Raw genomic sequence first — 26,704 nt, 5'->3', positions numbered from 1 at the left:
AGCCTGGGTGTTTGGGGGGAAGGTATATAGGCCCCAGGGTTTGGGGGGGAGATAAATGCCCTCTCTGCCACTGTGAAGCCCCTGGGCATCTTGACCAGCATTCACAGAGCCCAGGGTGCCCCATGGTGTTTGCCACGGGTTCAGTCCATAAAAGACTAGTGGTCAAAATTACTTTCAAATGGGAACTCAATGATCAACTAAGTTTGAGAAATGAGGAATTAAAGCCAAGACAGTCTGGCTGTTTTCTATGCTGAAAAATTTTATGGAGCCTTTAATCTGGAAAAGATCCTTTGTAGCTCCAACAGCAGGGTACAAGATGTAGCCTCTCCCAACTTTGCATGTGTGCTAAGTCGTTCAGTTGTGTCTGACTCTGTTCAACCCTATGGACTGTAGCCTGCAAGGCTCCTCTGTCCATGGGATTCTCCAGGCAAGAATACTGGAGTGGGTTGCTGTGCTGTCTTCCAGGGGAACTTCCTGACCCAGAGATCAAACCTGCTTCTCTTACATCTCGTTCATGGGCAGGTAGGTTCTTTACCACTAGCATCACCTGGGAATCCCATTCCCAACCTTATGTGGCTGCATAACCCTCCATGGTGGGCTTTCCAGCTGGTCAGGGTTTCACAGAACATAATACAGGAAGGGCTGATGAAACCCCTCCTGAGGCCTTTATCTCTGTCTCCTGGTCCCTGCAATTGTGAAAATATCCCCTGTTCAATTTTTCTCCCTTTAAGGCAACAGTTGCTTTGTTTGGAATGGAGGAACAGGACCAAGTGGTCAAGCATTTCTGATTTAAAAATGAATCCTTCCTTAAAATTGCAAAAAGCTGAAAAAGAATGTCTTCCACCTTCCAGTCGGTATAAATATGTGCTTATGCTAGGCAGAGCCTAATATCATCCTCCGACTCATGTTTCTCTCCTTCTGCCCCAGAAATACAGCCTAACGAGCCAGGTGATATCCGGGGGTCCAACTTCAGCCACATCCCTGGTCACTAGGGTGCAGATCTGGAAGCAGCACAGAGCAGCGGCTGTAAGTGGAGTTATTTACAAACTGCATCAGGCTATTTTGAGGATTAAATGTGATGGCGTAGGAGAGTTTCTGCCTGGGATCCGGTGGCTATGGTAATGGCTCCTTAAGTGTAGCTGCTGGCATCATTGAAATCAGCCCCCTGATTGCACAGGCTGGTTTCCTCAGAGTCCTTTGCATTTTTCCAGATACTCCCTGTACCTCTGTTCCCTCTGCTCCCCTCTCCACCCAGCCTCACCTGCTCCAGCACGTCCTACCCTTTCTTGCCTCCTTCCTCACCTGCTTTCCAGGCCCAGAATTTTAGCTCCCAGGAGGCACTACCTGATATTCTCCTCTTTTTCATGGGGTTCGTTGTTCTTTTCTCCAAAGTCTCATCTCTGTGAGGACAAGGACAATGTTGGCTTTTTGCTCTGTGTCCCCATAGAACCAGACCCAGGGCTGGGCACACAGTAGGAGCTCAAGAGATGCTTATGGCTGGTTAATGTGGGCACTGTGGTCTAGGACCAGGGTTCTCCAAGTGAGGCCCCTGGGCCCGCAAGCAAGTACATGAGAACCTTTTAGAAATGTATATTCTGGGATCCACCCTAAACCTACAGTAGAGGGATGGGCCCTTCTTGTTTTTACAAGCCTTGCAAGTAATTCTGCACATGTACACTTTTAGAATCCCTGGTATAAAAGAGTGAGGGTGAGATCTGGGCAAAGATCCTGTCTCTGATCTTCCAGCTGTGTGACCTCAGAGAAGTCACTTTCCTGTCCTGAGTCTGTTTCTCATAGTAAAGTGGGGAAAGAAAGCTCATCTCATAGCATTATTTATGTAAGGATTCCCTTAAAATGATAAGTAAGTGCTTTACCCAGTGCCAAGGAGCTGGTGGGTATTTGATACAATTGGCCCCCACTCTTTGGTCTTTTCTGTTCTGGCCAAACAGTGGTCAGGGAGGCCTGCTGTTCTAATGGTTAGAATTCCAGGCTTTCACTCCCAGGGCCCATGTTCAATCCCTTACCAGGGAACTGAGGTCCTGCAAGCCACACAACATGGCCAAAGATAAATAAAAATATTTTCTTAATGCTTAAAAAACAAAACAGTGGCCAGATCAGCATTCAGGTCCTATTTATGCATCTCCACAGCCATCTGTCACTCCACACAGCCCAAGGATCCTGGGTTCTGGAGGAACAGTCAGAATGCTGACTAATCTAAGCTCTCCCTCCCTCATACAGCCCCGACTTGCCACAAGGGCATTTAATCCAGCCTGACCAGACCTTCGTTTGCATGGACTGGTTTCCTCACTCCATAGTTTGGCCAAAGGGTAGAAACTTGAGTTCCTGCTCTAGCCCTCTGTGCTGAGTGAGGTCCAGGCTATGCTAAACCCTGCTGGAGTCATAGGTAGGAGATGAGGAAATAAAACCACGGATCATGTGTTAACCAGATGAAACAGAGGGGAGGGTGTCATACAAAACCACAGCTGACTCCTGAATGACACAGGTTGGAACTGTGCAGGTCCACTGATATATGGATTTTTTTCAATAGTAGCTACAGAACTACACCATCTGTAGTTGGTTAAATCTGCAGATGCAAAACCACGGACACGGAGGAACTACATACAAAGGGAGGGCCAGCTCTATGTTCTGTGCACAGTTTTGACTCCGTGAAGAGTCAGGACCCTTAACATGCCCCCACTGCGCCCCCACCCCCCTGCCCCCATTGTTCAAGGGTCAGCTGTACTAAGGAAGAATTGGGAATTACAGAGCAATTTAGAAATCTAAATGTAAGTGGTCTTCAGAGAGCAAGTCTATTTTTACTCCACAGATATGGAAATCAAAGCTCAGAGAATTTAAGTGACCAGTTCAGAGGTACCCAGCTAGGAAACGCTCCTGACTCTTTGCCTACAAGTACATTCTGTTTATCATTTACAACTAAGGCTCCCCAAACAGAAATTATTGCTTGTCCCTGGTAGTTCAGAGAGGTAGAGAGCACCTAAAAATGTCTATTGCCAAGAGAGCGGGTTTGTCCTGGAAATCCCAGCCCCAGTCAGTCTTTCTGACCAGAGCCAGGGAATCTTATTAGGGGCTCTATGCAAATTGAATCAAGCATCGTTTCTTCTCTGGATTGAAAAATATCTTGGTCTCTTGGCTACCCTTTACCACGTGCGCTGGCTAGTTAATCATGTCACCTCTGCTCCACCCCAGGGAAGGGAGCCGAACGTTCTCTCGGTGGATTCTCGATATTTCTAATCAAAAGGCAAGGTTTAACTGCTGCTGTAGAATACACAAGCACACACACACAGAGATTACAAAAACACTTCCTCTTTGTACTTTGCAGGGAAAATTATTTTCCTGATACGGTATTTTAACACCAGGGTTATCAAATATATTTGATCTGCTTTTCTGGATTAAAGGTATCTCTGAGCTTGATTTATAGCCAGGTGAAATGAATTTCTATCTCAGAGGAAAAGGTCCAAAGGCAAGCTATTTCTGAATAGTATATATGGCTTGTAGCTGCTGCAAAAGAAAAAAAAAAAAAACCCACGGAAGTGACTTTATTAAAGCATACTTTTCATAACTGCATTTTGAACAATGCAAGCCATAAAGTTGAAATATGAGTATGCTACTCAACATTAAAAATGCTTTGTAATGTGCTTGTGGAAAAAGCTAAAGTTGTAGGCTAAAAGGGCAGGCGAGCTTTGTAAATTAAAGAGCAGAGATGCACACGGATTCATCACATGAAATCTGAGACCCATTCCAAGTGCAGCTTCCGTGGACTTCAAACCTCGACTCTTAATTCACAAGTCATCAGCACTCAGGCAGTTATGAGAAGCAGAGTGAAAGAGCAATCTTCTCCATCTTTCCATGCCATTTCCTCCTCTGGATAATCCATTAAGAGAGGAACTGTCCTTGCCCCCTCCTGCCTCCTCCTCTCTCACCCTCATGGACTTCTCCAAATATATTCGAAGCCTTCCCTAGGCAGCAGAGGCAGGCTGGAGACCCTGAGGTGTCTCCATGCCCCCTTGTACTTTTCATCTCTATGCAAATTGAATCAAACACTCCTTCTTCTCTAGGTTGAAAAAATGGCTTGGTGCCCCACCCAAAGTCTGGTCCCCACCATTGGGATGGAGGTCAGGGAGATGGGGCTGCCAGTACACACCAGGGAAGACCCATAGAAAGGGACCAGACTTATCTTCATCTGGGCTTTTCCCACAGCACTGTCCCTGTGTGAAAATGCAATCAAGTAAAGATTTTCGCAAGTGTCTAACTTCATTGATTTGTGAGCACCAGCAGCAATTTAAATGTCGTGAAACTAACTCTTTGTTAGGTCATCAGACATTCATTCACATATTCACTTGTTCATTCATTTCTACCCAGGGACTCTGAATTATTCTCTTGCAGTGTTTCTGCAGGGTCTCTGCAGTGTTCTGAATGTTTCTCCTGCCTTCTTTGGAGGTCCTCATCCTGACGAACCTTGCTCACTCTGAAGCTCCCTCTCCCATAACTCCATATTAGTACCCTCACATGGGAGAAGGAAATGGCAACCCACTCCAGCGTTCTTGCCTAGAGAATCCCGTGGACAGAGGAGCCTGGTGGGCTGCTGTCCATAGGGTCGCAAAGAGCTGGACACAACTGAAGGGACTTAGCATACATGCATGCATTGGAGAAGGGAATGGCAACCCACTCCAGTGTTCTCGCCTGGAGAATCCCAGGGACAGGGGAGCCTGGTGGGCTGCCGTCTATGAGGTCACACAGAGTGGGACACGACTGAAGCGACGCAGCAGCAGCCGCAACTAGGACTTGTGCAGTGGCCACTGCTCTTTTAAATCTGTGCATGAAAATTTCAATGAGAAGATGCTCTTCATAGAAGATGATTCTCACTTTTTTGTGTGAATTAAGGGGATTGTATTTTTCCTGATGTGTACAATGTTTGGAATAAAAATTTCCCCAAAGATTCTAAGTTCAAAGTTAACTGGGTATTTTCAGAACAGATGCCTTCCATTATACATTCCTATTTTCCTGATTAAAGTTACATGGTGGTGTTTTATTTTCTAGGCTCATTCTTGCCTCTTCTCCCCTTAGTCACCAAATCTAGTCTGTTTCCTGCTATGGACAAACCCCCGGCGGCCCTCCTTGGCACAGCTCTGGCATCTTCCCAGGGCCACTGTAACCGCTTCTTCAGTTCTCTGATCATCTCTGCTGTTTACACCTGTTTACACCCTGGCTGTTGGGGCATTCATGGTCTCTCTCTCTCTCCTCTCTATAGTTCTTCCCAGGATTCTCTTCTTGCATGATGTCCTTGGGTGACGTCCACCTGTGGTGACACACCACTTTATGATCAAGCCCTGGTGCCTTTTTGACTCTTCTTGCCCCACTGCCTTGGTAACATGACTCCTGCTTCCCTTGTCCACAAACATCCTTATCAACCCAAACTTGGCATGTGCCCACAGGGCCAGAGCTAACTCCATCTCTGTGTGGAACACTCCTCTCCTTCCTTCAAAACTCCATCCAGAAGTACTTAGAAAGACTTCATGCATGCCTGCTCAGTCAGTCAGTCACGTCCAACTCTTTGTGACCCTATGGACTGTAGCCCACTGGGCTCCTCTGTCCATGGGACTTTCCAAGAAAGAATACTGGGGTAGGTTGCCATTTCCTCCTCCAGGGGAACTTCCCGACCTGGGGATTGAACCCAAGTCTCCTGTATCTCTAGCATTGCAGGCTGATTCTTTACCACTGAGTCACTAGGGAAGTCCAAAGAATAAGCATCTACAATTTTAGCTAATTGGGTTTTAAAAAAATTATTATTATTTTATTTGGCTGTGCTGGGTCTTAATTGCAGCATGTTGGATCCAGTTCCCTGACCAGAGATCAGAGTCAGGCCCCCTGCATTGGAATCACAGAGTCTTAGCCACTGGACCACCAGGGAAGTCCCAGGAAGCCTTCAATGACCCGTCTATTGTAGGTCTCCCACCACCACCCCCAACCACACACACTTAAAAAAAAAAAAAAAAAACTATGTAAATTTCAGATGTACAACATCATAATTCAACATCTGTGTAGGCTGTAGAGTGATTCTCACCACAAGCCTGGTTACCGCCCATCAGCACACAGCTCACACACTTCCGGCCACCATTGTTCTATCGTCACTATAGTCCTTTCAGGCCCAAGGGACAGAATCACCTGCTGTCCCTTCTGTGGCAGATTATACTTTCTTAAATAGCTGCAACACTACGTCTCATCCTACTGGATGTTCTTACAATGTGATTTTGACATTTTGAGAGGCGGGGTCTATGTACCTTTCCTTTGAATATAGGTGGGCTCAGGACTGCTTCAACCAATAGAATACAACAGAAGTGATGCTATGTGACTTCTGGGTTTGGGTCATAAAAGGTCATTCAGCTGCTGCCTCCTCTCTCTTTGCACACAGCCAGGGTGATGTGAGGAAACCCAGGCCATGAGGGACACCACAGGTAGACACCCACAGCCCTGGCTGAGGTCTCAGGGGCTGGCCAGCACTGAATGCTAGACACAGGAACGAGGAAGCCTTTGAGATGGCCCCAGCCACTGTCCTGCTACAATGGAGTGAGAGCCTCCTAGCAAGACCTCTCTAGATGAACCCAGTCAGCTCCCACATCTAAGAGAGGCAATAATAAAATTGCTGTGTAAGAAAATGAAGCCTCTACGTTTTGGGAGCGATTTAATCACACTGTAATAGAAAACAGGAATGCAACTTGTACATGGCTATAGCTTGACTGGCTGCACCATTTTGCGCTCTTTGAGAATAGAGACTGGGCCTGGGCCTGCCTCAGATGGCACAGTCCCTGGCTTCCACGGCAACATCTAAAGCTTTGGTAGAGAAGTTGAATGATCCCCCTTGTACGTGCAGTTCTGACTTCACTCTTCTGGAGCAGAGTGAATGGACTCTCCCCTGCTGTTCTGTCACAGCACTGGGAATCTCTGACCCCCTGATCCAAGTTGAAGGAGAACCTCAGGACGTGACAGATTCCTCAGGGAAGAGGAGTTCACTGGCTGCTCTCCTTACTGTCAAGAAAGAATCTAGGGCCTTAAGGAACACCAGAAAACAAGGTACCATTGACCCTTGGCACTCACTCTCTGAACAGCTAATGATCTGGCTAATTTGGGGCAAGCCCAAAGGTTGCCCTGACATGTCACTGCTGAGGCTGGCAGCTAGGTCATGTGGGGAAGCCAGATATGGAGTGAGTTGCCAGCTGGGAACAAAGCCAGTTTGTCCCCCACCCCCCTCCCCCTGCTAAAGAAGAGTACTTCCTTCCTCCGGAACTAGCTTCCAGGTTCACAGAGAAAGCCGACTCCTTGGTGCTAGGGACTAAGGTCTAAGAAAGTGAAGGCTCTTTGGAATTATACTTAGTGATATTTCTGCTTCTGGGGACTTGGGAGGATCTCCACATATGTTCTTCCCAAATGCCATGGGCCTCATGCTCCAAGGGGCAAGAAAGTCAGGCTTCAGCTTGTCAATATTGGGGCAGTAACGTTTGTCTTGCGGGGTGGATGTGGAGGGAACTGTATGGATCTGCTGGGTTTCTGTTAGCAGATTCAATTGAAGGGTGGTGAGTGGGTCGGGGAGCCCCGCACAGCTGCTTCTGGCTGAGCCCTTGAGACCTGTCTCCAGTCACCGCCAGCGCCTGTCTGGCCCACTTGTGTCCCCACGGGCAGACGAGTGGGGTCAGGTGTTCTCTCTTGGAGTCGGAAGGTGACTCTGGCAGCAGCGTTTCTGCACAGAGTCATGGGTTCGAGCTGGGGCACATTCCTAGGACACCGTAGGAACACTGAGGCAGCTGGGCACGCCAAGGCACCCCACATCCGCATTCTGGGGTTAGCTACTACCATTCCCTATGGCGTTAGTCTCCACCCGGAACTGTGAGCCCACCTCTCAGCACTGCAGAGACTGGCACGAAGAGGCCAACCCACTGGCTCGCTAGAGTGAAATCAACATAGTAAGATGTTGAATGGAAAGTCGTGACTGCAGCTCTAAGAGATAAGAGGTGTCCAGTGCCAAGGAGAACCAGAAAGGCCACTCCCTCCAAAACCTCCTGCAACAAGACATCCACACATCACATTCACAATCCAAACACCCCTCCTCCATCAGGAGGCTGTAAGTTGAGGTGAAAGAGTCCAGTGGAAGGCTGCTTTAGAAGAGGATTGTTTGAAAGAGCTGACAGGGTGCCCTGCTTCCTGGCACCCCCCAGAGGGGTCAGGGGATGGTAACAGGACTGCATGTCTTTTACCTCCAGCCTAGAAAGAGGGGCTCCAGGGGCCCACCCTGTACAGAAGAAAACTAAACTGAGACTTGATTTTGTGCCTAAAGTCGCCACAGGACTTTTTATTATTTAAGAATAAGCAGCAAAGGACACAAAATTGCCTTTTGATTATATTCCCTGAGTTGGGCTTGTGCAGTTTTACTGCAGAAAGCTTGAACCCACCAAATAGCTCTTGTTAAAGTACTTTCAGTCATTCCAAATAACAAGCACATCCAACATCATCTGGAGAGACAGGCAAGGCTGCTATCTCTATTTGGTGGATGAAGAGACTGGGTCAGAAAGGTTAAAAAATTGGTCAGAGAGAAAGCCTCAGCTGACCTTTTGGTTTGGTTTCCTCCTCTGTATGGTGTTGTTCAGAATCCTAGTCCTGAGCTGAGCTCCAGAGCATTTACCCACATGTTAGAGGCAGGATTCCATTTTCTATCCTCACTCAGTATTAAAAGCAGAGGCAACAGGGTTAGGGCTCTGGTAGGAGGATTTTTTACCTCCTCCCTCCTCTCCCAAGTATATTGGTAACACTCTGTGCGTGAGTGCAGGCTGGATTGCTTCTGCTGAATCTGACTCTTTGCAACCCTTATGGATGGTAGCCTCCTAGGCTCCTTTCCCTATGGGATTCTCCAAGCAAGAATACTAGAGTGGGTTGCCACGCCCTCCCCCAGGGGATCTTCCTGACCCAGGGATCGAACCCACATCTCTTATGCCTCTTGCATTGGTAGCTGGGTTCTTTACCACTAGCACCAGCTGGGAAGCCCAACACTGTAGCCAGGAGGAAAAAAATCCATTCGGTGTTGGAAACATGTCTAAAGTCCATGAAAAAATTCCAGTCTCTGAAAATTGCACAACATGTCACATGAGCTCTCCTTATTCATTGCCACGGTGGAAGTGTCATCAAGGTAGAAGTGAATTGCACAGAAAAACCTATGATTCCCATTCTTGATGAGACAGTCTATCATCATATCCAAATTATTGGGCCTTGAACTCCAGTTGCAGCCGTTTTTCTCCTACTTGGTATAGAGAAGTTCCAGTTGGGAACTCTCTATGTGGAGAGATCTAAAGCTAGAAAAGGTGATCCAGAAGCCATCACAGGAACAAGAACAGGCAAGCTTCCTTGTCTGGGGCCTGGCCTACAGTGTGTGCTAAGTCACTTTCAGTCTTGTCTGACTCTTTGAGACCCCTTGGACTGTAGGCCGCCAGGCTCCTCTGTCCATGGGATTCTCCAGGCAAGAATACTGGAGTGGGTTACCATTTCCTTCTCCAGGGGATCTTCCCAACCCAGGGATTGAACCTGCATCTCTTGTGTCTGCTGCTTCGGCGGGAGGATTCTTTACCACTAGCACCACCTGGGGCCTATAGTAGCTGCCCCCAAAAGTGAACTCCTCTCCATGGGCCCAGCTCCTCTGGTTTCATGTTTTTTCTGCCTGCCCCAGAAGAGATCCCACAAGAGATTAACTCAGTACACATGCTGGTGGAGCCCCTGGGCTGGCGTCTAGTTCAGAAGTCAGGTGAGCTTCTGATTGTTTGATCTATGTGACGAAAGCCCTTCCTAGCCTTCTGTGGGCCTGACTTTTCCTCGGCTGAGAGATTTGTTAGCCACTCTTTTTTTGCTTCTCCACTGCAAGACTAGCAAAGGAGCAATGCAGGGCTCATCTGTGTATAATATCAGATCCAGCTGGTGGCGATCACAAGGCAAGGAGACCTGCTGTGTTTTCCTCTCAAGTCTGGCTTTCCTCATGTGTGCATACATGTGCCTTTGTGTGCATATGTGTGTGTGTGTGTGTGTGTGTGTATGTGCATTCTTCATTCAGTGAATCTTTTCTGTGTGCCAAGAACCTTCTAGACATAGCCTCATTTATTATCGTTCCCAGCTTGCCAACAAGGAATCTGAGCCTCAGCAAATGAGTATGGCCTGCCTAATACTATACAGCTGGTAAGAAGTGGGGAGCAAGACTTGCACACAGGTCTGGGGAACTCCACAGTGGCACTGTCAGAGGGGTCAGATCACAGTCCTTACAAAGCTGCCCTCTGTCTCCCCTTTTCACCTCCCCTCTCTCCCACCTTACCCAGGGCCTTCATGTAGCCTTCAAAGTTATCATTACTCTCCATCTCCCAGGTTCCATTCTGGTCCCTTGTCATGGTGGTGGCCTCTGGTTACCGTGGGTATGTGCTGGATGGCAAGGAGCAAGCTGCAGGAAGAACATGTTAGAATGAGCTACTTTTATAATCCAGTGGGCCAGGCTTACGACTTTGAAGATAACGAGCTCAAAGATCACAAGTACAACCCAAAGGAACTTTCCTTTCCTTTGCAAAGCTCAGCTGGACTATGAGCAATGTACGCTCAGAACCTGGCACAGCCAGGCATAGGTGTCCTGGTGACCTCATTTCTGTCTGGTTGGGCTCCCACAGAACCCCTGGCCTCATACAGAACACTCTGTCCAGCAAATACCCAGTGCTCACCCCTCATGTACAACAGGCCACCGGTCCCAGGCTTCAGACCTCAGCTGGAGTCTCTCGGCTGTGCAGCAGCATTTGTGGCCTGGCTGGTGAAGCCAAGAAATGAGAACTCACACCTGTGCACCTCTACTCTACTTTGGGCTGGGCACCAGACATCTTTCATCTTGTTTTCTTACAAGAGCTCTGAGCTATGTTTAAACATCTCCATTTTACAGATGAAAAAGTATCAAGGAGGTGAAATCACATGCCAAGTAATTACTGGTCACTGACCAACCTGGGATTCAAATCCAGGTCTGTCTGGCTCCAATGCTCTAAGGAAAAGAGTTTTGTTAAAACAGGGTGCTAAAGACATCACTTTGCTCATAAATGTTCATATAGTCAAAGCTTTGGTTTTTCCAGTAGTCATGTACAGATGTGAGAGTTGGACCATACAGAAGGCTGAGTGCTGAAGAACTGATGCCTTCAAATCGTGGTGCTGGAAAAGACTCTTGAGAGTCCCTTGAACTGCAAGGTAATCAGCCAGTCAATCCTAAAGGAAATCAGTCCTGAATATTCATTGGAAGGACTGATGCTGAAGCTGAAGCTCCAATACTTTGGCCACCTGATATGAAGAGCTGGCTCATTGAAAAAGGCCCTGCTTCTGGGAAAGATTAAAGGCAGGAGGAGAAGGAGGCAGTAGAGAATGAAATGGTTGGACGGTATCACCAAATCAATGGACATGAGATTGAGCAAACTCCAGCAGATACTGAAGGACAGGGAGACCTGGCAGGCTATAGTCCATGGAGTTGCAAAGAGTCAGACACGACTGAGTGACTGAACAAATTCAGCTTGGAAAAGGCAGCTTGGATTGGGGTTTGATTTGAGAACTTTATTCTCACTTGCTTCCCAGTAAGTTTCCCCAAGGCATCTAAGCAGTGGGGTTACTCAAGAAAAGTATGTTTGGGGAAGGCCAGATGGAAGGTAGTGGGGGTAGTGGGACTCTGCTTGAGACCCCAGGAAAGAGCTGAAGATTACCTTGACCAAGGAGGGGTGCATGGCTGGCATTTGGACAAGGACTCTTGGTTCAGGACTGTTCTTCAAATGGGCTATCCCAGTAGGTCAGAAGGTAGGTTGACTTACTGCTCTGACACATGGTTCTGAGAGTTGTGACCTGAGCCCTAACGACACTCTGAAGAATGGAGGTGTGGACTGAGATGGATAAACCACAAGTCTCTGATTTTAATTTTGATGCTTTAAAGCTCTAAGCTCTAAATCTAAGCAAATGGTTCTGCTGTTGAAACAGGGAAGGACCTTATGGTCCTTGCCCCCTCCCCACATCCTCTGGTTGCCTTTTGCCAGAGTAAAACTTTAATCAAAGAAAAAGTTTAATCAGAGAAATGAGAACATAGAAGAGCAAAGGAAAATAGTCACAGAAGACCAAATAATAATACTGTATTCATTAAGCATAGTCAAGGATCTTTAGTTCTTTCTCAAGGGCAATAGACAATATTCTGAGCCATATCCTGTGAGCTGTCTTGCTGCTGCTGCTGCTGCTGCTAAGTTGCTTCAGTCATGTCTGACTGTGTGTGACCCCCATAGACGGCAGCCCACCAGGCTCCCCCGTCCCTGGGATTCTCTAGGCAAGAACACTGGAGTGGGTTGCCATTTCCTTCTCCAATGCATGAAATTGAAAAGTGAAAGTGAAGTTGCTCAGTCGTATCCGACCCTCAGCTACGCCATGGACTGCAGCCCTCCAGGCTCCTCCGTCCATGAGATTTTCCAGGCAAGAGTACTGGAGTGGGTTGCCATTGCCTTCTCTGGTGAGCTGTTTTAGAGATACCGAAAACCCCAGGTGGAGAAGTTAACTACATGATGATCGGACTGTACCCATGACATGAGCTGCCACAGTTCTAAGAACTGGCTTCAAAGAAATGGAAACTCACCAATCCTAGAACTGAAGATTAACTGTAGCTGAAACAGTCAACATGCACTGATCAGACCATCAATGACCAATATGAAAATGACTGTCAGAACTGACTGTGCTGTTTTTACATGTAGCCCCCCCACTTCTGTCTATAAAAACTCTTACCCTACTTGTTGCCAGTAGGGGGAGTTGGCCTTTGGACAGATGTCTGCCCTCCCCACCAGTTGCTGGCATTTGAAATAAAGCAAACTCTCCTTCCCACCAGCCTGGCCTGTTTATTGACTTCTGGGTGGTGAGCAGCCAGACCCCATGCCTTTTAGTAACAGTGTGTGTGGTTTAGGGGTATAAAAGAGTATATTTCTTATTTTTTTTCAGTAAATATACTAGAGTCAGAAAGACACACAGTCAAAAAAATGGCCCATCTGTTGTCCAAAGGCCAATGTAGGATGAAAGGGAAAGAGGAATAAGGGAAAACTTTACAACAAATGGAGGATAAGTGAAGGCAGCAGAAGTGGACAGATAAGGGAGCCTCGGGCTTCATCCTTTGAAGTCTGGCCAGAACCTGCTGTAGGCTGAGCATTCAGCCTCCTGGGTTGAAGAGATAGGTATTCCCCTCCAGGTTCAGATTCCTATCCCTACCTGTCTGCTGGGGACCCCTCCCAGCAGTCCCCAACATTTTTGGCACCAGGGACTGGTTTTATGGAAGACATTTTTTCCCATGGACTGGGTGTAGGGGGATGGTTTTGAGATGATTCACTCACATTACATTTATTATTCACTTTATTTCTATTATTATTACATCAACTCCACCTCGGATCATCAGGCATTAGATCCCAGAGGTTGGGGGCTCCTGCTCTATAGGCCTTCCTTGCAAGAAAGTAACGAAACAAACAAAAAAACCTATGCTGGTAGGAAAGGAGGTTGACAAAAAGAATGGGTTTGCCAACTGCAAAAAGCCAGGGACTTGAGTTTCATAGGTCTTGGGGATGGGGGTGGGGAGCATTTACCCTGTGTAAGCGGGAAGCTGAAACTGAGAGGCTTGCGTAAAGTCAAAACACTTGATGGATTAGTCCCTCAGTGAGAATGTGAAGGCCAAAATCTACCTAGAGACAACAAGAAAGTTTGTTTATTTGGCTTGGGTTCTATGTGAGTTGGGTTTCCCAGGTGGTTCAGTGGTGAAGAATCTGCCTGCCAATGCAGGAGATGCAGGAGTTCCATCCTTGGGTTGAGAAGATTCCCTGGAATAGGAAACGGCAGCCCCCTTCAGTATTCTTGCCTGGAAAATTCCATGGACAGAGGAGCCTGGTGGGCAAAGAGTCAGACCCAATTGAGTGACTGAGCACGCATTATTTAAGTTAAAAAAAAGGTTCTTCCCTGCTCTCACTCTGGTTTAGGGTTTGAATTTATGTTTCCTGGTAGCCAATATATTAAAATAAATGGAGTCTTAAGCTTGTAATATTTGTAGGCTGCTGGAAAGAAGTAAATGTAAAAGCTGTCTAGGGGGACACACCTTCAAACCAGACCAACCAGAATGTCCTGTAATAAAGCCATGCTGAATGTGAGCTCATAATCCAAAATTACAAAGCACACATTAAATTAATCCACCAGAAAGCGAGCATCAGCAGAAACTTACAGTCCAATTAGACTTACAAGAGCTTCAGATAATAAAAATAATCGAATAAACTATAAATAAGTATGTTAAAATTAAATAAATTTAAAGCACCTAAAAACATAAAAAAAGGATAAAATGATTTTTTAAAAAGATAGATTAAAAATGACGAGAGTAGTAAAAATTTTAAAATAGAGTCATTAAAATTTAAAATATAACAGAGGAGTTAAATAACTGATTAAACACAGCTGAGGACAGATATGCAGGATGTATGTAACACAGAAACTACTGGCGGAAGTTTAGAACATCAAAACAAAACTTTAAATATTACAGAGAAAACAAAAACAACCATATAGATTACCATAAACAACACAATAATCAAATTGATATCACACTTCTAAACAACTCTGATGGAAGATAACGAAGGAATAATATCTGAGAGTGATAAGCGGAAATAGTTTGGTATAGAAATTACAGACCCAGCAAACGTCATTAAAATGTGAGGATTTTAAAAACGAAAATAGTTTCACATTTAACAGCCTCAAACTGGAAATAACTCAAACATTCATCCGCAAGTTAATAAATACATTGGGATATATTCACAAAATGGAATACTGCTAAAAGGAACAATCTCCTGATATATATATATATATATATGTATATATATAAAACAGCATGGGTGAATCTCAGACATTATGCTGAAGGCAAGAAACTTGACACAAAAGATCACGTACTACATGGTTCCACTTATATGAAAGTCTAGAAAAAAGCAAATCTTATCTACAATGATAATAAGATAGGTCAGTGATCTGATATTATGGGAAGAGAAGTAAAGATAGGAAAAGGCGCATGAAAAATTTCTTAGAGAGGTAAGATAGAAATGCTCTATAGTTAAGACGGTGATTGTAAGAATATTGCCAAAACTCAAGTTCTACAATTAATATATATTCCTTTAATGTATGTAAATTTTACTTAACAAAAATGAATACAACTGTTTTTATTCATGAGTTCATTCATGATTGTTTATGTAAAAAACATTTAGTTTCAACCCAAACTAAAATCTTGTGTTTTGAACACATGAGAAGTTAGCTGATTGACATGAAGTAAACAGGTACTAAAGGAAGCTGTAACGGTTGATTGACTAGACGTTTATAAGAAACTTAGGTGTAAATATCTTAAAAACTTAAGAGGAGCTTCTAGAGCAGTGGTTGTCAAGCTCCAGACAACATCATATTCGTTTGGAGGGCTTATAAAAACATACATTGTTGGATACTACCCCTAGGATTTGATTCAAAGGGCCTGGGGTGCGACCCAAGAATTTACACTTCTACTAAGTTCCCTGGTGGTGCTAATGCTGCTGGTCCAGGACCACAATTTGAGAACTACTGTTAGAGAGTAATGGGGGAAAAAAAGGGAAACAATGGAAAAATAAAATCTTAAAAAGTTTTGGAGCTGGGCACACCCAGTGTTGAATCCAGTTTCACTATTCCTAGCAGTGGGATCCTTGGAAACTTAGTTGAGTTTCAGATTTGTTTTTTGAGTCTTGGGTTCATGTAAGAATTAAAGGAGGTCATAAACATAAAGCTCTTGCCAGAGTTCCTAGCACATAGCATGGGTTTAATTCCAAGGTAGTGGCAATGGCAAGGGTCATAGCTCAAGTTCCTAGCAAGTATGTGACAGATCTTCAATGGAACACAGCTTTGGCACGATCTTCCATCTCAGATCTGTCTGTGAAGTGGATGGGGGGGGGCAACAGGAGAGGGTTCTAAGGGGGAAAATTGAGGGACCACTGAAAGAAAGCAATTGTCACTCAACAACTCAGCTAGGAGTGTCCTCTACACTCCTCTACACCTTCTATTCATTGAGGACCACTCTTCTTAGAGGGCTTCTCAGGTGGTGCTAGTGGTTAAGAACACACCTGCCAATGCAGGAGACACAAGATACTTGGGTTTGAACCCTGGGTTGGGAAGATCCCCTGGAGTAGGAAATGGCTACCCACTCCAGTATTCTTGCCTGGAGAATCCCATGGACAGAGGAGGCTGGCAGGTACAAGTCCGTAGAGTCGCAAAGAGTTGGACGTGACTGAAGTGACTAACATGCATGCACTCATCTTAGAATTGGCAGCAGAGCTCCAGTTTCAAAAGTTCTGTTTTAGGGCCCCTTCCTGGAGGAGGGCATGGCAACCCACTCCAGTATTCTTGCCTGGAGAATTCCCATGGACTGAAGAGTCTGGCGGGCTGGAGTCCATGGGGTTGCAAAGAGTCGGACACGACTGATTGATTAAGCACAGCACAGGGCCCCTTAAGTCTCCTGTTAGTTAGTCTCATACTAACATACTCATACTAACAAATCACATACTTGGATGCTGCATCTTCTCAGGTGCCTGGGTGTCTCCACTACAGCATTTGTTTACTGACTCTTTGCAGAATCCTCAGGTGACTCTGAGGACTGGGAAAACTCATCAGTTATAGATGAATCTTTCTAAGCTGGAAGAAACTTTCTTGAGATCACACTAAAAAGTGAAGATGTGGACTTCTCAAGAAGCCTGGATCTGAGATAAATTATTCAGCTGAGAGCACACACAGCAGAGATCCCCAGGTATTTACCTGAAGTCCTTCAGAGCATCTGACTGTAGGCAGCTGGGCTCCAGGCTGGCTCCGGGAAGCCTGGAAGCCTCTCCAGCCCAGGCCTGCCCAGCTCTACCCTCTCTCCTTCTCATGAGGTGAAAAGGTGTGCCCTTTGAAGACAAATGTCACCAACTGGGTGTTCACTGAGCTTCTCTGCAGAGCCCTTTCCTCTCCTCCCATTTCTGTTGAGCAACACCCTTTTGACTTGCTTGTCTCATCCAGCAAAATGTGCCGATTATGGGCATTAGACTTCCCTTGGAGAAGGCAATGGCACCCCACTCCAGTACTCTTGCCTGGAAAATCCCATGGATGGAGTAGCCTGGTAGGCTCCAGTCCATGGGGTCGCTAAGAGTCAGGCACGACTGAGCGACTTCACTATCTTTTCACTTTCATGCATTGGAGAAGGAAATGGCAACCCACTCCAGTATTCTTGCCTGGAGAATCCCAGGGACAGAGGAGCCTAGTGGGCTGTCATCTATGGGGTCGCACAGAGTCAGACATGACTGAAGCAACTTAGCAGCAGCAGCAGCAGCAGACTTTCCCTCAGACTTGTCTTCACCTGAAGACCCAAGAGGAAGGGGTCATGGGACTTTCTCCAGCTGCCAGCAGTACTGGGCCTGGCTTTGAAAGTGTTAGTCGTTCAGTCATGTCCAACTCTTTGCGACCCCATGGACTGTATCCCATCAGACTCCTCTGTCCATAGAATTCTCCAGGCAAGAATGCTGGCGTGGGTAGCCATTTCATTCTCCAGGGGATCTTCCTGACCCAGGGATCGAACCCAAGTCTCCTGCATTGTAGGCAGACTCTTTACCGTTTGAGCCACCTGGGGTCTTGCTTTAGTTTTATGCAAACTGTACTTCTCCACTTTTGCTTCCAGAAGGCAGGCCAGGAGATCAGGAGGTCACAAACCTTCATCCCTCCCAGGGCCACAGGGATCAAATTGCTCTGGCCCAGGAAGGGGCCCATTTGCAATTCTCTTATCCTCTGCCTCCCCTTCCGACTTACCAACTGTCCAGAGGAGGTCCTTAGGTGGCAGGGGTCACCCCAGACCACCTCTTCCCAAGGGGGCTATTTCTGCCTTTCTTCCAAGGATTTTTGGGTTGCCACTGGCTTCACAACCAATAGAAACTTCTTCCCACTAACCTTTCCTTTCACCAGACTGAAGGAATGTCTCACATTTCCCAAATTAGGCAAAATCTGTTTATTCACTGTCTGTCTCTCTGAGACGAAGAGGCCTTTTCTGTTTTATTTACCACCACATCCTCACTGCCTAGGAAATGGCAGATGAGAAATCAACAAATGTTCATGGAGTGAAAACTGCTCATCTTGCATGTGAATAGGAGGGGGACTTTCTGCAGCAGAAGACCGAATTTTCTGTGGAAGGAAGAGCAGAAAGACTTTGACTACCAATGGAGTTATGAGTTACTGACAATCTTTCTTTTTAAGACTTCAAATTAAATGAAAGCATTGGTGAGTTAATCAATAATGTATTGGTCCATATACTCTCCAACCATTTGTCAAATGCCATTTGATGTGTTAAAATCAATGAAGAGGTTCCAATTCAAGAACTTTTATTACATAGTGTTTTGTTTCCAATAAGTGGCTTGACCCTCGATTACAAAACAATTATGACCTTGTGAGTGCTGAGAATTTGCCCTGGCTTATTTCTTTTAACTCTCTTAGCAACCCTTTTAGATAGGGGGATATTACTATAAGGATGATGAAGATGAGGCTCAGAGAGGTTAAGTGCCTTCCCAAAGGTCACACAGCTAGTAAGAAGATGGTAGACTTGAATCTAGACTCTTTTATATCTGGCCTACTGGATCTTATTTTCTAATTGAGAAACAGAGTGGTTACAGCCTAAAGCAGTATTGAAGATTAAATTGGATGGCTGAAAAAATTTAGTGCGGTCATTCTCCAGCTTTGGTCCTATAGGAATCACTTGGTGAACTTGGTAAAAACACAGAGGGCAGGCCCTATGCTACTGTAAGGATGCTGAGCTTCTGTGTGCCTATTTCCTCCCCAGGCGTGATTCTGATACCTGCCAAAGTGGGAGAACCATTAATATGCTGTATCAATGGTTGGGGAAAACATGGGAAAGCTAGGAAAAAAGCAAGCAAGTATGAATTCCAATGAGGTCAGCCCACTCCAGTATTTTTGCCTGAAGAATCCCATGGACAGAGGAGCCTGGCAGGCTACAGTCCATGGGGTCACAAAGAGTCAGACACCACTGAAGGAACTTAGTATGCGTGCATGCATGTGTGAAAAGAGAGCAGAGGGTAGCCAAAGATGTTGAGCCAGAAAAAGCACTCGTTTTTGTTGTTGTTGTTGTTTTTAATGTTTATTTGGCTGTGTTGGCTCTTAGTTGCCGGCATGGGATCTTTGTTGTGGTGCGTGGGCTTAGCTGTTCCGGGGCATGTGGGATCGTAGCTCCCTGACCAGGGATTCTTTTTTTTTTTAATTTTTGGCTGAGCTGGTTGCACTCAGGCTTTCTCTAGTTGGGTGAGTGGAGACTACTCTTCACTGTGGTGTGCGGGCTTCTCATTGTGGCGGCTTTTCTTGTTGTGGAGCGTGAGCTCTAGGGCGCACAGGTTTTGGTAGCTATGGCACATGGGCTCAGTAGTTCTGGCTCTTCAGCTCTAGACTGTGAACCCAGTAGCTGTGGTGCACAGGCTTAGTTGCTCTGTGTCATATGGAATCTTCCCGGACCAGGTATCGAACCCATGTCCCCTGGACCACCTGTGTCTTAACCACTGGACCACCAGGAAAGTCCCTACACCAGCCTTTCATGGTCCCCTTTTATGAGGAACCTCATAAAAGGGGACCACAAAAGCACTTTCTGCAGGCGCTGCCCCCTGGACTCAGGAGAGCCAAACCTCAGAAATAGGTATTAGTAATGGCCATGGCCACCCTTGTGCCCACAGTGGCCTCAAGGAAGCCACATAGGAGCATGTAACTGCATTTGAATCAATGCTGGGCTGGTGAGGAGCGCCTGGTTGCACTGCCCTTGGCTGAGCAGACTGCCCACCTCAGCCATGGATGTGAATCTGTTTGAATGTTTCCCAACCAGATGCTCCTATGAGATTATGGAGACCAGGTAAGTCTGTACCCCCTGCTGCCAGAGGTGGGACTCCAGACCCAGATCCCCACGTGGCCTTGAGTAAATTTTTGTTTACTCAGGTCGGGTAGAAGCCATTGAATTTGTCTTCACCTGAAGACACAGGGAGAAGGAGATCTGAGACTTCCTTTAGCCACCAGGCAGCACTGTGTCTGGCTTTAGTTTTATGTGAATTGTGCTTCTCCAACTTTGCTCCCAGAAAGCAGGCTAGGAGAGCAGGAGGTCACAAACCCTCATATCAGGATCAAATTGCTCTGGCCCAGGAAGGGGCCCAATTGCAATTCTCTTGTCGTCCACCCTCCTCATCCTCTTACCAATAGTCAGGAGGAGGTAAGGAGCTGGCAGGGGTCATCCCAGACCACCTCTTCCCAAGTGGGCTGTTCCTTCCTCTCCAAGAATCCCTGGATTATTGTTGAAAGTCACACCTGATGGAAACGTCTTCCACTGAGCTTTCCTTCCACCAGTCCTAAGGACTGCCTGAAGTTTCCATTTAATATATCTTGGAAATCTTTCCAAATCAGCATACATGATCTACTTCATTCTTATTTACTTATTTATTCATATGTTATTGCATTTTTGAACAGGTAACATATTCACATGGTTAGAAATTCAGGTAGTATGGAAACATAGAAAACACAATGAAAATGCTCGTTCACCTATGTTCAGGTCCCACTGCTGCCACTGCCAAATGCAAAACCATCTGTATCAATTGCTTGTGTATCTCTTCAGAATTTCTTTATGTGTATAAAGCCAAATATGAAATATTTTCTCCCTCTTGCCTGTTTATCCGAAAAGGAAAGTATACAAACTTCGATCTACAGTTTTCTTTTTACTTATCTTGGCAAACTTTCCATAACAATACAGAGAGAATTTTTTCGTTCTTCCCGACCGTTGTATAGTATCCTATTGATTGCAAGTACCATACTTAATTTAGCTGGTCCTGAGCTGAAGGTCATTCGGATTGTTAGTATTACTCGTAATGACAAACTGTGCTATTCTGATCTGTTGTGTACATACGTTTTTGTACACATTAAGGAAAATGTCAAAGTGGTTTTCAAGTAGGTTTTCCCGGTTATGAGAGATCTTATTTCATCACATTCTTGGCAGCCCCGTGTATGAGAAAATAATTTAAAAAATCTTTGTCAGATAGGTTTAAAAAAGTGTATCTTCTTGTTTTAAAATGGATTCTTATAAGTACAGTTGTACATAGTTTCAAATTTTTGTGAACCACTTTTCTTATTCTATGAGCTTCCTTTTCACGCCCTTTGTTCATTTGAAATTGTGCTGTTAGTCTTGCTTATTGATTTAAAGAGCTTTTTATATATTAAGGAAATTAATCTTACTGTGCATCTCTTATAATTATTTCTCTTAGTTGCTCTTACCTTTCGTTACAACACTTTTTTCATATTTTTCTACATTTTTGAAAAGAGTGCATGCAGATATTACAAAAATTGAAGCACTACAAGCTTATAATAAATGGATAAGCTTTCCAGATGACCCAGCAGTTCCACTTCTGGATACATATCCAAAACAACCCAGATCACTAACTCATAAAGATACATGTACTCCAATGTTTATAGAAACATTATTTATAATTGCCAAGATATGTAAGTAGTTTAAGTGTCCATCAACAGATGAATGGATAGAGATGTGCTTTGCATATACACAATGGAATAGTATATAGTCATCAAAAAGAATGAGATTATGCTGTTTGCAACAACATAGATGGACTTGGAGGGTATTATGCTTAGTAAAATAAGTCAGAAAAAGAAAAATATGTATGATATCACTTACATCTGGAGCCTAAAAAATAAAGCAAAGTAGTGAATATAATGAAAAAGAAATAGAGAGAGAACAAAGTAGGATTATCAGTGGGGAGAGGGAAGAGGGAGGGGCAAGATAAGGGTAGGGAATTAAGAGGTACGACTATTAAGAGGTCTACTATACTCCTATGTATAACAAGCTACAGTGATGTTGTACAGCACAGGGACTATAGCCAATATTTAATAACAACTATAAATGAAGTCTAACCTTTAAAAATTGTGAATCATTGTGTTGTACATCTGAAACTTACATAATATTGTATAAATATACCAACTATATCTCAATAAAATCTTTTTTAAATGTAGAAGTCTTTTATCCCATTCCTACTTACTAAATTCCTACTTTTCAGAAGATGCTCTTTTTTTATTTTTAATGACTTTTAGTTGTTTTGCTGGCCCTTGCCTCTGCAGTTGTAAAAAAAATTGTATCACTTTCAAAATTATATCAATTTTAAACATTTTTTGTTGACTTCTGTCAATGAATGGTGAAGATGTAACACTCATACCAGCTCTTCCTTCCCTTCCCACGTGTACATTCATGTCCTCTATTTGCTCTCTCTTTCTCTCTATATATATACATACACATACATACATATATGATATTAGTCAGTTCAGTTCAGTCGCTCAGTCGTGTCTGACTCTTTGTGACCCCATGAACCACAGAACACCAGGCCTCCCTGTCCATCACCAGCTCTCGGAGTCCACCCAAACCCATATCCATTGAGTTGGTGATGCCATCCAACCATCTCATCCTCTATCATCCCCTTCTCCTCCAGCCCTCAATCTTTCCCAGCATCAGGGTCTTTTCAAATGAGTCAGCTCTTCACATCAGGTGGCCAAAGTATTGGAGTTTCAGCTTTAGCATTAGTCCTTCCAATGAACACCCAGGACTGATCTCCTTTAGGATGGACTGGTTGGATCTCCTTGCAGTTCAAGGGACTCTCAAGAGTCTTCTCTAACACCACAGTTCAAAAGCATCAATTCTTCTGTGCTCAGCTTTCTTTATAGTCCAACTCTCACATCCATACATGACCACTGGAAAAACCATAGCCTTGACTATACGGACCTTTGTTGGCAAAGTAATGTCTCTACTTTTGAGTATGCTGTCTATGTTGTCTAACTTTCCTTCCAAGGAGTAAGCATATTTTAATTTCATGGCTGCAGTCACCATCTGCAGTGATTTTGGAGCCCAGAAAAATAAAGTCAGCCACTGTTTCCATTGTTTCCCTATCTATTTGCCATGAAGTGATGGAATCGGATGCCATTATCTTAGTTTTCTGAATGTTGAGTTTTAAGCCAACTTTTCCACTCTCCTCTTTCACTTTCATCAAGAGGCTCTTTAGTTATTCTTCACTTTCTGCCATAAGAGTGGTGTCATCTGCATATCTGAGGTTATTGATATTTCTCCTGGCAATCTTGATTCCAGCTTGTGCTTCTTCCAGTCCAGCGTTTCTCATGATGTACTCTGCATAGAAGTTAAATAATCAGGGTGACAATATACAGCCTTGATGTACTCCTTTTCTATTTGGAACCAGTCTGTTGCTCCATGTCCAGATCTAACTGTTGCTTCCTGACCTGCATACAGGTTTCTCAAGAGGCAGGTCAGGTGGTCTGGTATTCCCATCTCTTTCAGAATTTTCCATAGTTTATTGTGATCCACATAGTCAAAGGCTTTGGCATAGTCAATAAAGCAGAAATAGATGTTTTTCTGGAACTCTCTTGCTTTTTCCATGATCCAGTGGATGTTGGCAATTTGATCTCTGGTTCCTCTGCCTTTTCTAAAACCAGCTTGAACATCTGGAAGTTCATGGTTCACGTATTGCTGAAGCCTGACTTGGAGAATTTTGAGCATGACTTTACTAGTGTGTGAGATGAGTGCAATTGTGCGGTAGTGTGAGCATTCTTTGGCATTGTATTTCTTTGGGATTGGAATGAAAACTGACCTTTTCCAGTCCTGTGGCCACTGCTGAGTTTTCCAAATTTGCTGGCATATTGAGTGCAGCACTTTCACAGCATCATCTTTCAGGATTTGGAATAGCTCAACTGGAATTCCATCACCTCTACTAGCTTTATTCATAGTGATGCTTTCTAAGGCCCACTTGACTTCACATTCCAGGATGTCTGGCTCTAGATGAGTGATCACACCATCATGATTATTTATGTCATGAAGATCTTTTTTGTACAGTTCTTCTGTGTATTCTTGCCATCTCTTCTTAATATCTTCTGCTTCTGTTAGGTCCATACCATTTCTGTCCTTTATTGAGCCCATCTTTGCACGAAATTTTCCCTTGGTATCTCTAATTTTCTTGAAGAGATCTCTAGTCTTTCTCATTCTATTGTTTTCCTCTATTTCTTTGCATTGATCTCTGAGGAAGGCTTTCTTATCTCTTCTTGCTATTATTTGGAACTCTGCATTCATATGGGTATATCTTTCCTTTTCTCCTTTGCAATTTGCCTCCCTTCTATTCACAACTATTTGTAAGGCCTCCACAGACAGCCATTTTGCTTTTATGCATTTCTTTTTCTTGGGGATGGTCTTGATTCCTGTCTCCTGTACAATGTCATGTACCTCCATCCATAGTTCTTCAGGCACTCTGTCTATCAGATCTAGTCCCTTAAATCTATTTCTCACTTCCACTGTACAGTCACAAAGGATTTGATTTAGGTCATACCTGAATGGTCTAGTATAAATATGTATATTATATATATATATATATTTTTTTTTTTGTCCAACAGAGATTACAAATCTTTGTAAGTTAAATCCTCATTTGAACCAGTTGTAACATCTTATTGGTTGCCTCATTAATTAATGAGTTAATTTAAGTGTTCATTTTATATTTATATGAGAGCTATGATTTCATCTTTTTAAAAAAACATATTTTAACAATTTTGGAGTTGCTGCTCAGACACACAATCGATTCACCTTGAGAGAGTCACCTAGGCCCTGTGCCCAGAGTATCCTTCATGGACGGCTTCAGCCAGAGCGTATTTCCTTGTTGGCTCCTAGAGGTGAATTCCAAATGTCAATAGAATTTTAACCTTTCCAGCTCTGTATTCTCTGGGATTTTTTTCCCTCTGAATTAATTTTGGTTTTATTTCACTTAGAGCCCATAAATTATACCTCATTGCCAACAGCAATGACTGGGAACTTGGCTTAATGGTCTGACCATTTGGTGATTTTTGTAGATGAATGATGGATATCTATTTTCTGCTGGGTGAGAGATAACAGAGAATCGGGCTATTTATTTGTTTTTTCATGTGTCTGAATACAAATTAGTTAAAAAATCTATGCCCACTAAGAGAGCAGTTGTTTTTGATAAATAAAATGTTAAAAAAAGTTTCTTTAATTTCTGTGTCTGCATCATTTAACCTGTGTGACAAGTCATAAAACTGAAGCTGTAAGTTCTCTGTCTGTAATTTAGAAAGAACTTTACCTCTCAATGTGCTTGTGTATATTTTTCTGTTTCTGGAGGGTATAAATTAATTCGATTATAAAATCTTTTGAATGAAAGAAGCTTTGTTGTGATTGGTTTATGGAATAAATAAGTGCTGATATAAAGTCCTGAAAAATAGGATAATTAAACTTCTAACACTTTAAATGTGCTAAAAATTGTTCTTTCTGCAGCTCACTCAGAAACCTTTTTAAGAATCCAAATTCACATAATTAAAGTAAATGTTTGGCAAACAAGGTCAGTTTACTAATGTGCGTTAATAAAAACAACTTTGTCTTCTCTGAGTTATCACTGTTAAGTATCTGGTTGATCCTTGAACAACACGGGTTTGAGCTGAGTGGTCCACTTATACACAGACTTTTTGCTAAATAATTTTTTTCATTACAGGATCCACAGTTGACTCTGCAGATACTGAACTGTGGACAAGAAGGGCTGACTGTAAAGTTATATGGGGATTTTCAGTTGCATGGAGGATGGGTGTTTCTAACCCTCCCATTGTTCAAGTGTCAGCTGTAATTTAGCAAACAATTATTTCTAATTGGGTATATTTTCCCCAAATGATTACAGGTTTGTTGATTGAATTAGCTCACATGACTCCTCCATAATGTTTGAGGATGGAAAATGTAAATTTATGTCCAGCTCCATCGAATCATGATTCTGATAAACAATTTCAGCAGTAATTGTATTCTGTAGTATGTCAGCTTGAAGATCATTTCCAGGATCTCTCGGTAACTTAAAATTTTAAGCTAATATTAAATTAAATTAATTATGTAATTGATGGATATCTAGGTACTAAGAGCCTAGAACACTAACACACTGATTACAAAGCATAATTTTGCATATTTGTACATGCTATAAGAGAAGCTATAGACATGAGTCATGTTAATGAATGTGTTTATTTTTTGCCACACAGGAATGCATGTGTCTGGAAAAAATGTATTATAAACTTTTCTAATCTGCTAAAATGGTTCAGTATGACAGAACACTCAATTATTTTCTCTGTGAAATAGAAGTTAATTACTTTAGTGAAAAGTTATAATTAATATGAATGGTTACAACTGCAATAATGACAGAAATATGACTGAGAGTATGGTTTTGCTTTTCCATAAGCAGTGGTTCTTGGGATTTTTGTTTTTTAAACCACTTTGTGCCTATTGAGGGCACAAAACACTTTTATTTATGTGTTTATAGCTAGTTATGTTTATTAAATGGAGAAGGCAATGGCACCCTACTCCAGTACTCTTGCCTGGAAAATCCCATGGATGGAGGAGCCTGGTAGGCTGCAGTCCATGGGGTCACTGAGACTTGGACACGACTGAGCGACTTCACTTTCACTTTTCACTTTCATGCATTGGAGAAGGAAATGGCAACCCACTCCAGTTCTTGCCTGCAGAATCCCAGGGACGGGGGAGCCTGATGAG

At 43.9% G+C, this 26,704-nt stretch overlaps 1 protein-coding gene across 1 annotated transcript in view; it reads right to left on the bottom strand.

Annotated features, from left to right (window-relative positions):
• RBP2 (retinol binding protein 2) overlaps positions 1–17,001 on the bottom strand; it is a 31,470-nt gene extending 14,469 nt beyond the window's left edge. Inside the window, exons 1-2 of the mRNA XM_019961765.2 lie at positions 16,870–17,001; positions 10,361–10,483 (exon numbers count right to left, since the gene is read on the bottom strand). Of these exons, the coding sequence (XP_019817324.1) occupies positions 10,361–10,433 (73 nt within the window). The 5' untranslated portion in view covers positions 10,434–10,483; positions 16,870–17,001. The remainder of the gene's footprint in view (positions 1–10,360; positions 10,484–16,869) is intronic.
• Positions 17,002–26,704: the final 9,703 nt, after the last annotated feature.

This window comes from Bos indicus, chromosome 1, assembly GCF_029378745.1.
Source record: "Bos indicus isolate NIAB-ARS_2022 breed Sahiwal x Tharparkar chromosome 1, NIAB-ARS_B.indTharparkar_mat_pri_1.0, whole genome shotgun sequence".
NCBI classification, from domain to species: domain Eukaryota; kingdom Metazoa; phylum Chordata; class Mammalia; order Artiodactyla; family Bovidae; genus Bos; species Bos indicus.
Note: the sequence above shows the minus strand (reverse complement) of the source record. Positions and strands in the feature narration are given on the sequence as shown.